The following is a 16,980-nucleotide window of genomic DNA, read 5'->3' as shown; positions in this document are numbered from 1 at the left end:
CAGCATCAAAGCCCAAGAAAGGAAGTCCAAGAGACGTCAGTCTAGCCAGCTGACAAGGATTTTCAGAATGAAGTCACATCCTTGCTTCCTAACTTGAACACGAACTGACAAAACAAACATTCGCACTTCAGAAGATTTAAATTGAAAGATAAAGGAGCAAAGAAACATTGAGGAGTAAAAATTTTGCGTTTAGTAGAAATTTTGCATTTAAATCCCGACTGCCCTACATATCTGATCAAAGCCAGGGAAAAAAAGTTGCTAATCCTCATTTATTTCACAGGCATCATTATCAGCAGGAGAAGGAAGAAAGTAGGGGGGGGGGGGAATAACACAATCACCTCAATGAGTCCAGAACTAAGTAGCACAACCTGTTTGCGTTGAAAGACGTCTTTCATAACATCCCTATTGCCTAATTTGCATATCTAATGTGCAGCTTTAGAATTCATACTCAAATAATCTGATAGGGTTTAATTTGGTGGAGCTCTTGTCCTTTGGCTTGGATTTAATACATCCTACTGACCTAAATGATCTGAATCCTTGGTATTTACAAAAGGATTTTGGAATAGGTAACTGAACAGCCTGTGTGTGTGGCACATTTCACAAGTTCTAAATTTCACAAGCTTCGAAGAATAGAACGCGGAAATATATCAGGATATCTGACCCAAATATGTTTCAGAATTACATAGTAGGCTAAACAAAGGGAGGAGGGGAATGATCTAATTAAAATTGTAATAGGGCAAATACTGAGGCTGAAATGGTTGTATGAAGTTATATGAACTACATACAATACACTTTCCTTTTTTAAATGAATTATTTTCTATTTTATTGTGTTGAGTACCAAAATTCTAAGGAAAAAAAAGGTCACAGATATAAAAAGAGAAGGAACTTCAGAGATCATCTAGTCAAAACAAATCAATATTTATTACATAGATCGGCCTAATTAATTCTCGGCCCGATGCAGGACTCACTGTATCCTTAATAATCCAGCCTCTGTGTAACTAAGGTTTCTCAGTCTTGCCGATTTAAAAATGCATGGACTTCCACTCCCAGAATTCCCCAGCCAGCATGCTTTAAGGAACGTGGACTTCAACTCCCAGAATTCCCCAGCCAGCATGCTTTAAAGAACATGGACTTCCACTCCCAGAATTCCTCAGCCAGCATGCTTTAAAGAACATGGACTTCCACTCCCAGAATTCCCCAGCCAGCATGCTTTAAGGAGGGTGGACTTCCACTCCCAGAATTCCAATGCTGGCTGGGGAATTCTGAGTGGTGAAGCCCACCCCTCTTTAAGCTGCCAAGTTATAGAAGCACTGAATTTATAGGAAATTTCAGTCTATATTTTAATAGTGACAGCTTTCCTATAAATCCACAATGTTTTCTTAAAGTCCCTTCCATTTTTTCCCCCTTCTCACTCAAATTTTATTCCTTTTCACGAACAGTCCCACCAACTTCAAATGAATCATGCTGTTTCTTGCACAAATGCTCAAAAATTTCTTTAGGTATTATTTTAATATCTTGTAAAAGGGTTAGGATTAGGATAGTGTTTAGGGTTAGGGTTAGGCTGGGTTAGGGTTAAACAAATATTTTTGATAAGCCGCCATTTGCTACAAATCCGGGAGTACAGATAGTCCTTGACTTATGACTACAATTTAGCCACAAATTTTTGTTGCTACACGAGACAGTTACGAGAATTTTGCCCCATTTTACGGCCTTTCTGCCCGCGGTCTTTAAGTGAATCCCTGCATTTGTTAAAGTTAGTCACACTTGTTAAGTAAATCTGTCTTCCCCATTGACTTTGCTGGTCAGAAGGTCGCAAAAGGGGATCATGATGGGACCCCGGGTGGTCATAAGTATGAGTCAGTTGTCGAGTGCCTGAATTTGGAGAATCCCCTGAATTTGCAGAATCCCCTGACCCTGGGGATTCTGCAACGGTCGTTAAGTTATTTTATTTTATTTTAATTATTTGGCTGTGTAGAATAAGTTTTTTAATTGATATTTTATTCTGTATTTATATGTACTTTTTATTTGCCTGTGAACCACCCTGAGTCCCTAGGGATATAGGGCGGTATACAAATACGATAAATAAATAAATAAATAAATAAGTGAGAAAAACTGTCATAAGTCACTTTTTTCAGTGTGCTTATAACTTTTAACGGTCACTCAACGAATGGTGGAAGACTATCAGTAATGCCGAGACAGTGGGAGCAAACGGCCGGCCCAGATCCAAAAACTGATTTCGCCATATTTTGGTTTTCTTTTGTTTTGATTGACATTTTGCTTTGGACACATTCTTTTGCCTCCTCCGCTCTCTCCCAATTGAACAAAGCTTTTCTTGTCAACTGTCTGAACTGATTCTTTACATTTCGGCTTCTCCAATCTCAGCTGGAGAATTGAAGATTTATTTGCTTGGCTAGCAAAGCAAGGTAGGGAACGATGAGCTTCATTGCCCTTTTTATATATATATATGTGTGTGTGTGTGTGTGTGTGTGTGTGTAGGTCTTTGGTTATTCGGGTTTTCTCCCACGTAAAATTGGAAGTGTCTTGGCGACGTTTCGACGAAGTCTCATTCGTCATCTTCAGGCTTCAGCTTCGTGCTTCTGGGAGCAATGTGTGATCGCAGCTGTTTCTTCCTTTTAACTGCTAGTGGGGGTTTGAACTAATTGGGTGGGAGCTTGGCTGTGCTCTGATTGGATGGGGTTTTTTTTGTGCTCTGATTGGATGGGGGGGTGTTCTGTTTGGATGGGGGCTTGGTTGTGCTCAGATTAGTCTGAGTTGCAGGGGGATTTGAGCTGGTAAGCTGCATTGCTGTTGTTTGGCTTCGTGTTTGTGGTCGTGCTACATCTTCATAGTGGGTGTGGGTAAAGTGGATAGCACAAAAAAACCCTCATCTAATCAGAGCACAGCCAAGCTCCCACCCAATCAGTTCAAACCCCCACTAGCAGTTAAAAGGAAGAAACAGCTGCGATCACACATTGCTCCCAGAAGCACGAAGCTGAAGCCTGAAGATGACAAATGAGACTTCGTCGAAACGTCACCAAAACACTTCCAATTTTACGCAGGAGAAACCCCGAATAACCAAAGACCTACATACAAACACCTGCGAAAACCTCAGAATATATGTATGTATGTATGTATGTATGTATGTATGTATGTATGTATAAACCAGAACCAGATTTCCTCTATAGGTAGTCCTGGACTGATAACAGTTCATTTAGTGACCGTTCAAAGTTACAACAGCACTGAAAAATGGGGACTTATGACTGTTGCAGCATCCCTAGGGTCACGTGACCAAAATGGAAATATTTGGCAACTGACTCATATTTATGATGGATCCTGTGGTCATGTGATCCCCTTTTGCGACCCAGAGTCAATGGGGAAGCCACTTAACAACGGTAGGACTAACGTAAAAAACCGCAAGGACTCACAATAATATACCAACCGAAGACAATGTGATTAGAAAAGTTTTGGAATGTGCGGAAATGGATAAGCTTACGAAGGATATGCAAGAAAAAGAGGAAACAGAATATTACCTAGTAGGGGAGAAATAGTATAAGTGGTTGGAGGGAAAAGAAAAAAGACAAGGAAAGATTAAATAATGGTTGAAATAGGAGTAGAAATACAAGAACAAACAGGAGGAAACAGAAATTGTTGAAAGGAAATTGTGTACGCGTTTATGTCTATGTACATATGTAAATAAAATAATATTAGAAATATATGTATATAAGATACATTAGGATAAGGGAGAAAAAATATATAAGTATTGATTACCGACATGAAACTGTTGAAAAGAAAAAAGGGTTAATTTTTTTTTTTTAAAAAAACGTTTAATAAAAATATTAAAAAAAACCTTAACCGCTGTGGCACAAGGAAGGACTTAAAACAGGGCAAACCTCATTTAACTGTCGCACTTAGCAACAGGAATTTGGGGCTCAATAGCGGTTGTAAGTCAAGGACTATCTGTAGAACTAAGCCAGTTTTTCTGCAGAGAGAGCAATGGAAGGCAAGTTATTTTTGTCTCTAGCATCAAAGCAAAGAAGCTCTCCCCAAGGTCAAACACGGGCTGCCGTCAAAGCCTAGGCAATTAAAATAAAAGATAAATTGAGATACAAATAGAACGATGGGTAATTAAAAGCATTCAACCTTAAAAGAACGTATTTTAAAAGGAAGGAGAGGCTGGTGAGGGAACAGGATTCACCCAAGGAAGAGAGGCAGGCAAAAATATCGGCTGGTCATGTGAATGAAAGATGCGACAGGAGATATTATTTATTTATTGGATCGTTATCTCGCCTTTATAAGTCACTCAAAGTAGATAACACACCTAATGCAGGTAGTCCTCGACTTAACAACCACAACTGAGCCTCACATTTTTGCTGCTAAGGAAGACGTTTGTTAAAGTGAGTTTTGCTCCCTTTTATGACCTTTCTTGCTACAGCTGTTAAATGAATCACTGCAGTTGTTAAGTTAACAAGGTCATTAGGTGAATCTGCCTTCCGCATCGACTTTGCTTGTCAGAAGGCTGCAAAAGGGGATCACGTGACCCCAAGCCTCTGCGACTGTCATAAATGCGAGTCAGCTCCCAAGCGTCTTCATTTTGCTCACATGACTGTGGGGATGCTACAACGGTCGTAAGCGTGAGAAACAGTCATAAGTCGCTTTTTTCAGTGTCACTGTAACTTTGAACAGTCACTAAACGAACTGTTATAAGTCAAGGACTACGGTATCTTATGAAATAGAATGGAATTTTTTATTGGCCAAGCGTGATCGGACATACAAGGAATTTGTCTTGGTGTCTATGGTCTCAGTGTAGATAAGAAAAGATATTTTATTAATCTGTTTACCATTTTATTATTTTATTTATTATTTAAAACAATGAATTGTGACATTAATGTACAGGTGGAGCTCGGCCTACAAACACAATTGAGCCCAACGTTCTGGTTGCTAAGTGAGACATTTGTTAAGTGAATTCTACCCCGTTTTACAACTTTTCCGGCCACGGTTGTTATGTGAACCATTGCAGCCAGTAAGCTTCCCCATTGCTTGTCAGAAGGTCATAAAAAGGGGATCATATGACCCCCAGGACACTGGGACCTAAATTTTGATCATCATCATCATCATCATCATCATCATCATCATAATGATAATAATAATAATAATTATTATTTATTAATAATTATTAATAATTATTAATAATAATAATAATAATTATTATTTAATTTCTATACCGCCCTTCTCCCGAAGGACTCAGGGCGGTTTACAGCCAAGTAAAACACAGTAAGTACAATATACAATTAAAACCAATTTTAAAAAACCTATTCATTTTGGCCCATTAATTAAAATACACAGTAAAACCATAAAAAACCCCATTAAAATTAATAGTGGATTTCCATTTTATGCCAGTCCTGCACGGAAGAATAAGTACGTCTTCAGCTCGCGGGGAAAGGTCCGGAGGTCAGGAAGTTGTCGAAGTCCTGGGGGAAGCTCATTCCAGAGGGTAGGTGCCCCCACAGAGAAGGCTCTCCCCCTGGGGGTCACCAGCCGACACCAGCCCTATGGGAGCGCACAGGTCGATGGGAGGCAAACAGTGGCAGCAGGCGGTCCCATAAATACCCCGGTCCTAAGCCATGATCATGTGATCTCATGGAGATGTTACAAAGGTTGTTAAGTGTGGAAAACGGTCAGAAGCCATTTTTCAGTGCTGTTGTAACTTTGAACGGTCACTAAATGTTGTAAGTTGACGGCTGCCTGTATTTATTTATTTATTTATCACATTTAGAGGCTGCCCATCCCTCATATGTACTCCATTCTCCAATTTTTTTATTTTAACTTCACCACAAAAAACCGCAGCCAGTTGTTCCTCGGCCAAGAACTGTGGATGTAGTTACAGGTTGGTAATGCTCAACTCACAATCATTCATTTAACAACCGTTCTAAATTACCACAGCACTAGGGGAAAAAAAAGAAGTGATAACTTTTTAACTGGTCCTTGCACTTAAATACCCATCTCAGTACCCTACAGTCATGTGACCAAAATTCAGACAACTTGGCAACTGGATTTGTGGCAGATGCGCCATCTCAGGTAATGGGATGGATGGATTTGTGGCAGGTGCGCCATCCCAGGTAATGGGACTGCCTTTTGAGACCTTCCCGGCATGCTTCCGACAAACAAATGAACCGGAATTCACTTAATGACCACGTGATTTGCTTAACGACTTAACGGTGGATTTTTCTGAACGATCGTGCAATTCACTTAACAGCCCTGGCAAAAGGGTTGTAAAATTTGGCTGAGATTCATTTAACAGCCAGATTGCTTAGCAACAGTAATTCTGGTCCCAATTGTGTCCGTTAAGTTGAGAAATATATCTATTTTCTTGGCATATGAAGGAATCCGGGCCTTTTGAGAATCAACCCCATCCTCTGATGATTACATGGAATGAAATGGCTATTGAATGCACACAAACACCTGGAAATTTACTCTTTTATTCTATTTCCAGCTAAGGCTCAACATCTAAAAATGCAACTAGAGCAAAAACTCCTGCCAAAACTCCTGCCCATTTGCTGATTTCAGCGTATGCTGAGGAAGTGCTAATTGATTTGTACAATGGGGTGTTGGTCGCCTCACCTTCCTTTCCTGCTAAATCGCTGGAAGGTCTGAAGGGCAGAAAGGAAGCGCCCCTCCCTTGGCATTTATTTGCAAGAGGCAATGCGCTTTCTCTGCCCAAACGTTGCCTTTGGTGGAGAATTGTGGATTGGATTTCTCTCCCATTACTTCAGAGTAACTTCAGAGGATAATTGGAACTGAAGAAAAAACAATGGCTACCAACCCTGCCTTCCACTGGGGACCTGTATACTGCACGAATCAAGAAGAGGGCCGTGAAAATATTTACAGACTCCTCGCATCCTGGACATAAACTGTTTCAACTCCTACCCTCAAAACGACGCTATAGAGCACTGCACAGCAGAACAACTAGACACAAGAACAGTTTTTTCTCCGAAGGCCGTCACTCTGCTAAACAAATAATTCCCTCAACACTGTCAAACACTTTAATAAATCTGCACTACTATTAATGTTCTCATCATTCCCATCACCCATCTCCTTCCACTTATGACTGTATGACTGTAACCGTTGCTTGTATCCTTACAATTTATATTGATTGTTTTCTAGTATGATTTGATTACTTATTTGTATCCTATGACTATCATTAAGTGGCCTCTGGTGGCTCAGACTGCTAAGACAGTCTGTTACTAACACAGCTGCTTGCAATTACTGCAGGTTCAAGTCCCACCAGGCCCAAGGTTGACTCAGCCTTCCATCCTTTATAAGGTAGGTAAAATGAGGACCCAGATTGTTGGGGGCAATAAAAGTTGACTTTGTATAAAATATACAAATGGATGAAGGCTATTGCTTGACATAGTGTAAGCCGCCCTGAGTCTTCGGAGAAGGGCGGGATATAAATGCAAATAAAAAAAAGTGTTGTACCTTATGATTCTTGATGAAGGTATCTTTTCTTTTTATGTACACTGGGAGCGTATGCATCAAAGACAAATTTCTTGTGTGTCTAATCACACTAGGCCAATAAAGAATTATCTATCTATCTATCTATCTATCTATCTATCTATCTATCTATCTATCTATCTATCTATCTATCTATCCATCCATCCATCCATCCATCCATCCACCCATCTCTCTCTATCTACCCATCTCTCTCTTTCTCTCTCTCTCCATCTATCTATCTATCTATCTATCTATCTATCTATCTATCTATCTATCTATCTATCTATCTATCTATCCACCCATCTCTATCTATCTATCTATCTATCTATCTATCTATCTATCTATCTATCTATCTATCTATCCACCCATCTCTCTCCATCTACCTATCTACCTATCTACCTATCTACCTATCTACCTATCTATCTATCTATCTATCTATCTATCTATCTATCTATCTATCTATCTATCTATCTATCATCTATCCACCCATCTCTCTCTCTCTCTCTCTCCAACAAAAATAAATGGTACAATACATAAATACCTATGTAGAAGATTTAATAGGAAATTAGGTGAAATAGGAGTATTAGGTGTTTTTTCTAACACACACACAAACACACGCACAAACATCCATCCCTATCCATATATCTCTATGAGGGTGGAGGTTCGTTCTCCAAGCTTGTGGGTTGCTTTCCGAATGTTTTGCTATCAGGTTAGATAACATCTCTGTCTCTATTTCTACCAACCAACCTGTAATACCTGATTTACAACAGTTTGTTTAGTGACTGTTGGAGGTTACAGCAGCACTGAAAAAGTGACTTATGACCGTTTTTCACACTTACGACCATTGCAGCATCCCCAGGGGTCATGTGATCCAAATTCAGAAACTTGGCAACTGATTCATATTTATGACGTTGCAGTGTCCCAGGGTCACGTGATCCTCTTTTGCGACCTTCTGACAAGCAAAATTAACAGGGAATCCAGATTCACTTAACGACTGTGTTACTAATTGAACATCTGCAGTGATTCACTTAATGACTGTGGCAAGAAAAATCATAAAATGGGGCAAAACTCATTTAACAAAGTGAGTATTAGAAATTTGGGTTCAATTATTTGTCGTAAGTTGAGGAAACTGCCCCCCTAAACACACACACACACGTGTCTTTATGTATGTATAAAATACACAAAATCAATAAAACACAGAAAATCAATAAAAAGTGAAAAGAATAATCGCAATATGAAAATAAAAAAGTTTGCATAGTGGACGTGGCAGTACCAGGAGGCAGCAGAAAACAAAAGAACTGGAGAAAATCACCAAATATATATAAAATATAAGGTTGTGTGCATGGATATAATAATGTGTGCATGTGTATTGTTTGTGTGTGTGTCTATATTTATATATATATATAATATATATATATATATATATATATATATATAGATAGATAGATATATATATAGATCTTTGGTTATTCGGGTTTTCTCCAGCGTAAAATTGGAAGTGTCTTGGCGTGTCGATGAAGTCTCATTCGTCATCTTCAGGCTTCAGCTTTGTGCTCTGGGAGCTCCCAGAAGCACGAAGCTGAAGCCTGAAGATGACGAATGAGACTTCGTCGAAACGTCGCCAAGACACTTCCAATTTTACGCGGGAGAAAACCCGAATAACCAAAGATCTACATATATATATATATATATATATATAAAATCACATTACACAAAGAATTCAAGACTTACGACCAGAATGGAGTCCAAAATTTCTGCTGTTAAGTGAGCTTTGCCCACTTTACGACCTTTCTTGCTACCATTGTTAAAGTGAATCATTACAGTTGTTAAGTGAATGACATGATCGTTAAATGAATCTGCCTCCCCCACTGACTTTGCTGGTCAGAGGGTCGCAAAAGGGGATCACGTGACCCTGGGACACCGTCATAAATATGAGTCGGTTGCTAAACATCCAAATTGTGAAGTGTGAAAAACGGTCCTAAGTCACTTTTTTCCAGTGCCCTTGTAACATCTAACAGTCACTAAACGAACTGTTGTAAATTGAGGACTATCTGTGTGTGTTACTACATGTTGTAAGTTGAGGACGTGTGCATTATGTGTTGTAAGTTTATGACTACATGTTGTAAGTTGAGGACTACGTGTGTGTTACTACGTGTTGTAAGTTGAGGATGTGTGTTATGTGTTGTAAGTTGATGACTACGTGTTACTACGTGTTGTAAGTTGAGGAGGTGTGTTACTACGTGTTGTAAGGTGATGATGTGTGTTATGTGTTGTAAGTTGATGACTATGTGTTACTACGCATTGTAAGTTGATGTGTGTTACATGTTGTAAGTTGAGGACCACGTGTGTTACTACGTGTTGTAAGTTGAGGAAGTGTGTTATGTGTTGTAAGTTGATGACTATGTGTTACTACACATTGTAAGTTGATATGCCTTACTGCATGTTATAAGTTGAGGACTATGTGTGTTACTACGTGTTGTAAGTTGAGGATCTGTATGTTGTAAGTTGATGGCTATGTGTTACCACGTGCTGTAAGTTGATGACGTGTGTTACTACATGTAAGTTGAGGACTACGTGTGTTACATGTTGCAAGTTGAGGAGTTGCAAGTGTTACTATGTGTTGTAAGTTGACTATGTGTTATCACGTGTCGTAAGTTGACATGTGTGTTACTACGTGTTGTAAGTTGAGGACTACATGTGTGTGTGTTACATGTAAGTTGAGGACTCAATGTGTACACATGTGTCACCCCCTCACACATATGATTATTTCTTTCTTTACAAACAATTCAAGGCAGCCAAGATACTGGAAACTCCTTCCTCCTGTTTTCACCACAACCCTGTGAGGTGGGAAAGAACTGGAGCTTTTCCACAGGAGAGACGCTCGACCGGTTGAATTTCTGCCTGCCTGCCTGCCTGTCTTGGCCGGGGATAAAGGAGGGGCCAAACAAGTCCCTCATTGCCCGCCTCTCGGTGGCGCCGCCTTTCCTGATTGGCTGCCTCAGCCCGTCAGAGGAGAAGAGAGGCGGCGCCTTTGCACGGCCACGCCCCTTCCCCTTCCCCTCACAGCAGCATCAACTTTTACCTCAGAGGAGGAGAAGGCCTCGCGTCCTCCGAGATCGCCCACCGGCGGGCGGCCCTGCGCGGGCCCGACGGACCTGCTTACGTACCTCGCTCCGCGTTGTCATGCAGCCGTGGCGGCCTCGGCTGGGTCATGGTCTCCGGCCACCGCAGAGGCTCATCACGGCGGCCTGCCGGACTCCGCGTCTTCTTTTTCCCCCTGTCCACGCACACGGTTCCGCCTTCCGCCTACGTGGACGCCGCCTCCACCAATCGCCTGCGGGATGCGTTCGCGGAGGCGTAAACAGCCGGGCCTACCTTCCCGAGGCGCATGCGCCAGCCCGCCCATCTCCTGTGATTGATAAAAGTCGGGCGGAGAGGAGGACTCCCCTAGAGAGATAGAAAATAGTAGAGCGACGCGCAGCGCAAACTCCAGGGATGAAACAGCAAAATAAACCATAGAGATAGAAAGATAGACTCGTTTCTCTGCTTAAGTTTGGATCAGGTAGTCCTCGACTTATGACCACAATTGAGCCCATAATTTATGTTGCTAAGTCGTGAGTAATTTTTTAGGTGAGTTTTGCCCCATTTTACGACTTTTCTTGCCACATTTGCTAAGTGAATCACTGCAGTTGTTAAATTAGTAGTCACCCCGTTGTTAAGTGGTTTCTCCATGGACTTTGCTTGTCAGTAGGTCGCAAAAGTGGATTGCATGACCCCGGGACACTGTGACCGTCATAAGTATGAGTGCCGAGTGTGTGAATTTTGATCATGTGACCTTGGGGATGCTACAACGGTCGTAAGTGTGAAAAACGGTCCTAAGTCATTTTTTTTCAGTGCTGTTGTAACTTCAGATGGTCACTAAGAGAGGACTTCCTGTGGTTGTCCACTTACAACAATTCGTTCTAGTGACAGTTTGAAGTTGCAACGCACTGAAAAAAGTGACTTATGATTGTTTTTCACACTTACGACCGTTGCCACCTCCCCATGGTCACCTGGCCAAAAATTCAGACACATAACATACAATCTATGCTTTGCAACTGGTTCATATTTATGACGGTTGCAATGTCCCAGAGTGATCCCCTTTTGCGACCATCTGACAAACAAAGTCACCGGGGAAGCTCGATTCACTTAATGACCCATGTTACTAGCTTAAGAACTGCAGTGATTCACTTAACAACTCTGGCAAGAAAGGTCGTAAAACGGGGCAAAATTCATGTAATGCCTGACTCGCTTATCTAAAACCACAACCTTGCGGTCGTAAATCGAGAGGACCTGTACTAGAAATCGGACAATGTGGAAGGAGATGATTAGGGGACTGGAGGATAAAACATATGAAGAACGGTTGCAGGAACTGGGCATGTCTAGTTTCACCGCCCTGAGTCCTTCGGGAGATAGGGCGGTATATAAATTTGAATAAATAAATAAAATAAATAGTTTAACAAAAAGAAGGACTAGGGGAGACATGATAGCTGTGTTCCAATATCTCAGGGGCTGCCACAAGGAAGAGGGAGTCGGGCTGTTCTCCAAAGCACCTGAGGGTAGAACAAGAAGCAATGGGTGGAAACTGATCAAAGAAAGAAGCAACTTAGAACTAAGGAGAAATTTCCTGACAGTTAGAACAATTAATAAGTGGAACAACTTGCCTCCAGAAGTTGTGAATGCTCCAACACTGGAAATTTTTAAGAAAATGTTGGATAACCATCTGACTGAGATGGTGTAGGGTTTCCTGCCTGGGCAGGGGGTTGGACTAGAAGGCCTCCAAGGTCCCTTCCAACTCTGATGTTATGTTATGTTATGAGATTTACAGTATATGCTGCCTTTTTATTCAGAAAGGACATTCAAGGTAGCTTAAAATGAAAACGGTCCTTGTAAGTGAATGAATCTGCAAAACAGGAAGATGAAAACAAAGTATGCATTATATAATTATTGTTTATATTTCACTTTTCAGGAAGAAAATTCACTTCAAGCAACTTTCCAGCGATATATAAATAAGTCCAAATAAGAATAAACACTATTTTGAAACACAAAATTACCTTTTGTAAACTGGCTGAAGTCACTTATATGCAAACTGGGTGGTTAGATAAATTTGTATAATAAAGAAATAAGTAAAGATAAAATAAAGAAGAGGGCCATGAAAATATTTACAAACCCTTCGCATCCTGGACATAAACTGTTTCAACTCCTACTCTCAAAACGACGCTATAGAGCACTGCACACCAGAACAACTAGGCACAAGAACAGTTTTTTCCCGAAGGCCATCACAAATAACTCCCTCAACACTGTCAGACTATTTACTGAATCTGCACTATTATTAATTGTCTCATAGTTCCCATCACCAATCTCTTTCCACTTATGACCGTATGACTATAACTTTGTTGCTGGCAATCCTTACGATTTATATTGATATGTTGACCATCAATTGTGTTGTAAATGTTGTACCTTGATGAACGTATCTTTTCTTTTATGTACACTGAGAGCATATGCACCAAGACAAATTCCTTGTGTGTCCAATCACACTTGGCCAATAAAAATTCTATTCTATTCTATTCTATTCTATAAAATATTCCAAGATCCTTCTTTGAAGGGAAAGAGAGAGAGAGAAGAGAAGGGATGGCAGTGGTTGTGCGGTTCTCTTGAATAAATTGTTAGCCATAAACCATGGCAAGATTCTTAGCCAAGTGTGACCATTTGCAGGATAGGATCTGAAGTGGGAAGGCCGATTACTATTTTTTAATTTATGCGTAAGTAAAAGATAGGCCCCATTCAGCTAACAAGGTTAGAACAACCTTAGATAGGGAAGAAATCACTTTATATACGTATACATATTTTGGGTTTGGAATGTGTTCCTCATTTGGTGCTTTCTGAGCTTCGTGGTATTGTTTGCAGATGTTTCATGAGCCAACTAGGGTACATCAGTATAGAAAGGAGGGGGGGTTATGGGGAAGAGGGGGAGGAGGAGGAGATGGAGGGAGGGGGGAGGAGGAGAGGAACTGTGTGGTCCTTGATACTCTCTGAGCTTGTTCATATTCTTGCAGATGTTTCATGAGCCAGCTAGTTCAGGGGTCTCCAACCTTGGCAACTTTAAGATTTGTGGACTTCAACTCTCAGCAAAGCTGGCTGAGGAATTCCGGGAGGTGAAGTCCACAAGTCTTAAAGGGACCAAGGTTGGAGACCCCTGAACTAGGGTATATCAATGCAAGAAGAGAGTGGGGGCTGTGGTGAGGAGGAGGAGAGGAACTGTAGAGTTCTTGATGCTCTTTAGTTTGGTCATATTCTTGCAGATGTTTCATGAGCCAACTAGGTTACATCATCAGAGATATTGGGCAGTGGGGTTTGCTCTGAATTTGTTTTCTAATGGTTTGGCCTTTCAGTCTAGGTTCATAAAATGTCTGCAAGAAAACAAGCAAGCTCAGAGGAACACCCCTAACGAAATAAAGCTCTGAGGCTTGAGGTTCCTCAAAGTTCCAATTTATTAGAGATGTCATGTTGGCCCAGCTGGGAAAACCCGAAACTGAAAGCTTCCAGGTTTTTCACACCCAGTTGACAGTTCACAGCCCTGCCCCACACCCACAAGTTCATCACATTGTCCAATCAACTCTTCACGCTCAATTGGATATGTCAGACACTGGATGACCTTGAATACGGAATGTTGTTATGACTAACTTTCTACCGCTCCAACAACAACCCCCTCCCAACTTTCCCAGCTAAAATATGTGGCAAAGTTAAGAAGCAAAAAAGAAAATTGCCTTCCAAAACTGACACAGAGAGCACCAGGGAGCCCCCAGTCCTCCTCCTCCTCCTCTTCCCCCTCCCTTCTAACACTGATGATGTTCCCTAGTTGGGTCATGAAATGTTTGCAAGCTCTGAGACCACCAAGGACCCCACAGTCCTCCCCCCCCCATAAACCCTCCTCCCTTGTAGCACTGATGATGTTTCCTAGTCGGGTCACAAGCAAGCTCAGAGAATACCAAGGATCCCTCAATTCAACCCTGAGCTATAAATATTCTCCTTTATTGATCTCTGCTGTCTCTTTTTGGAATTTTTGCAGTCTATTTTTGGAGCAGTTTTATTCCCTGTAGGTTTGGAAGGCGGCATCTTGAGAAGGACTAAACTGTGCATCGTTGGTGCGGTGACCGAAAAAGGAGAATATTTATAGCTCAGGGATGAACTATTGGTGCTCTCTGAGCTTTGTTGTTTTCTTGCAGATGTTTCATTGCTCAACTAGGTAATATCATCCGTGTTAAAAGGGAGGGGAGAGGGTTCGTGGAGGAGAAGGAGAGAAGTCGAGGATGAAGAAGAGGAGGAGGAGGACTGTGGCTTCCTTTGTGCTCTCTGAGCTTGATTGTTTTCTTCCAAACATTTTGTTGTGTCCCACTCCTCCGCTGATGGCCGGGTCGGCAGACCCTTTATATAGGCCATGGGGTGTGGCTCCATGACTCAGCACTTATCCAGGCCTGCCCCTCCCTTCCTTTTGCTGACGCCGCCTATCAATTCTCCTGAAGGGAGGATCTCTCCAGGCTCCAGCTGTTGGCAATTCACATTCCTCAGGTTCACATGCTGTGGGGGAGGGGGAGGGGTCTAGTTGCTCTGTTTGCCTGGGCATGGAGCCAGGGCTGGGGGCTGGAGGCACGTCAGGCCCTTCGTCTTGTTTGGCCTGTCTGGGCATGGTGCCAGGGCTGGGGCCTGGAGGCATGCCAGGACATTCCTCAGCGTTCGGCAGGAGATAAGAGAGACCCGGCTGCGGGGAAAGCGAGCGAGACACAACACATTTCATGACCTGACTAAATCATAGGGAGTGGGGTTTGCAGAGAGGAGGAGGACGACTGTTGGGCCCTTGGTGCTCACTAAGTGTTCTGTCCCCCCTCGCCTCCATCCGAGCGATGGCTTAATTAGCTGGCACTATCAGCTCTGGCAGCAAACTGGCGAGCGTCTGCCAAGTGACTCTGTTATCTCCCTTGATGCCGATGAGTCAACAAACAGTACTTCAGCTCTAGTCAAGCAGTTGATTTGCCTGCTACGAAGAGGCACAGCAGCTCTTGCGGCCTTTATATCCCGTGGGGTGTGGCTCCATGACTCAGCACTTCCTAGGCCTGCCTATGAAACCTAGGGTCCAGCCAGGCCTGATTGCCATCAGCTGGGTCTGGAAGTGTGACCTGGGGGGGGGAAGAGTCAGGGGACAGAGGCCTCGTTATCTCCTCCACCTGGCCTGCCTCTGGCTCCTGGAGCTGAGTCAGGGAAGCCGGTGCTCCCGAGGTAAGTCCTGATGGCCCTTCCCCCTCACTTTCCAAGTCACTTTCTGGCAGGGGGCCCGGCTCGGGGGGGGGGGGCGCAGACACAACATTATGCTTGCAGCACTGATGATGTTACCTAGTTTAGTAGTGAAATGTCTGAAAGAAAATGATCAAGCTCAGAGAACATCTCCTCTTCCTCCCTGCAAACCCCACTCTAACATGGATGACCTTACCTAGTTGGGTCATGAAACACCTGTATGAAAACCACCAAGCTCAGAGAGCACCAAGGACCTCAGAGTGCTCCTCCTCCTCCTCAAACCACACTCCCTTTTAGCACTGATGACGTTAGCTAGTTGGGTCATGAAATGCCTGCAAGAAAACAATCATACTCAGAGAATACAAAGGACCCCTCAGTTATCATTGTCCTCTCCTCCTCCACCACCACCACTCCTCCTCCTCCTTCCTGCAAACCCCACTGCCTTCTAGCACTGATGATGTTCCCTAGTTGGGTCATGAAACATCTGCAAGAAAACAACCAAGCTCAGAGAGGATCAAGGGCACCCCAATCCTCCTCCTCCCCCTCCCCTCCACAAACTTCTCCGCATTCTCCTCCACTCTACAACCCACACTCCCTTCTAACACTGATGATGTTTCCTAGTTGGGTCACGAAACGTCTGCAAGGAAACCACCAAGCTCAGAGAGCACCAAGGACCCACAGTGCTCCTTCTCCACCACCTCCTCCTCCTCTTCTCTGCAAACCCAACTTCCTTCTAGCACTGATGTTGTTCCCTAGTTGAGTCATGAAACGTCTGCAAGAAAACCACCAAGTTCAGAGAGCTCCAAGGACCCCGAAGTCCTCCTCCTCCTCCTCCTCCTCCTCCTCCCCCTGCAAACCCCACTCCCTTCTAGCACTGACGATGTTCCCTAGTTGGGTAATGAAACGTCTGTAAGAAAACCACCAAGCTCAGAGAGCACCAAGGACCCACAGTGCTCCTCCTCCTCCTCTTCCTCCCCACTCCGTAGCACTGATGATGTTCCCTAGTTGGGTCATGAAACGTCTACAAGGAAACCACCAAGCTCAGAGAGCTCCAAGGACCCCACAGTCCTCCTCCCACTCCTCTTCCATTCCACCTTTTCTCTGCACACCCCACTCACATCTAGCACTGATGATGGTCCATAGAGGGGTCATGAAACGCCT

The 16,980-nt window shown here is 42.8% G+C and overlaps 1 protein-coding gene across 1 annotated transcript in view; it reads right to left on the bottom strand.

Moving 5' to 3' along the window:
- Nucleotides 1-10,840, bottom strand: part of TBC1D20 (TBC1 domain family member 20) — a 31,095-nt gene extending 20,255 nt beyond the window's left edge. Inside the window, exon 1 of the mRNA XM_058174637.1 lies at nucleotides 10,659-10,840. Within this exon, the coding sequence (XP_058030620.1) occupies nucleotides 10,659-10,704 (46 nt within the window). The 5' untranslated portion in view covers nucleotides 10,705-10,840. The remainder of the gene's footprint in view (nucleotides 1-10,658) is intronic.
- Between the last annotated feature and the right edge of the window lie 6,140 nt (nucleotides 10,841-16,980).

Source organism: Ahaetulla prasina, chromosome 3 (genome assembly GCF_028640845.1).
Source record: "Ahaetulla prasina isolate Xishuangbanna chromosome 3, ASM2864084v1, whole genome shotgun sequence".
Classification (NCBI taxonomy): domain Eukaryota; kingdom Metazoa; phylum Chordata; class Lepidosauria; order Squamata; family Colubridae; genus Ahaetulla; species Ahaetulla prasina.
Note: the sequence above shows the minus strand (reverse complement) of the source record. Positions and strands in the feature narration are given on the sequence as shown.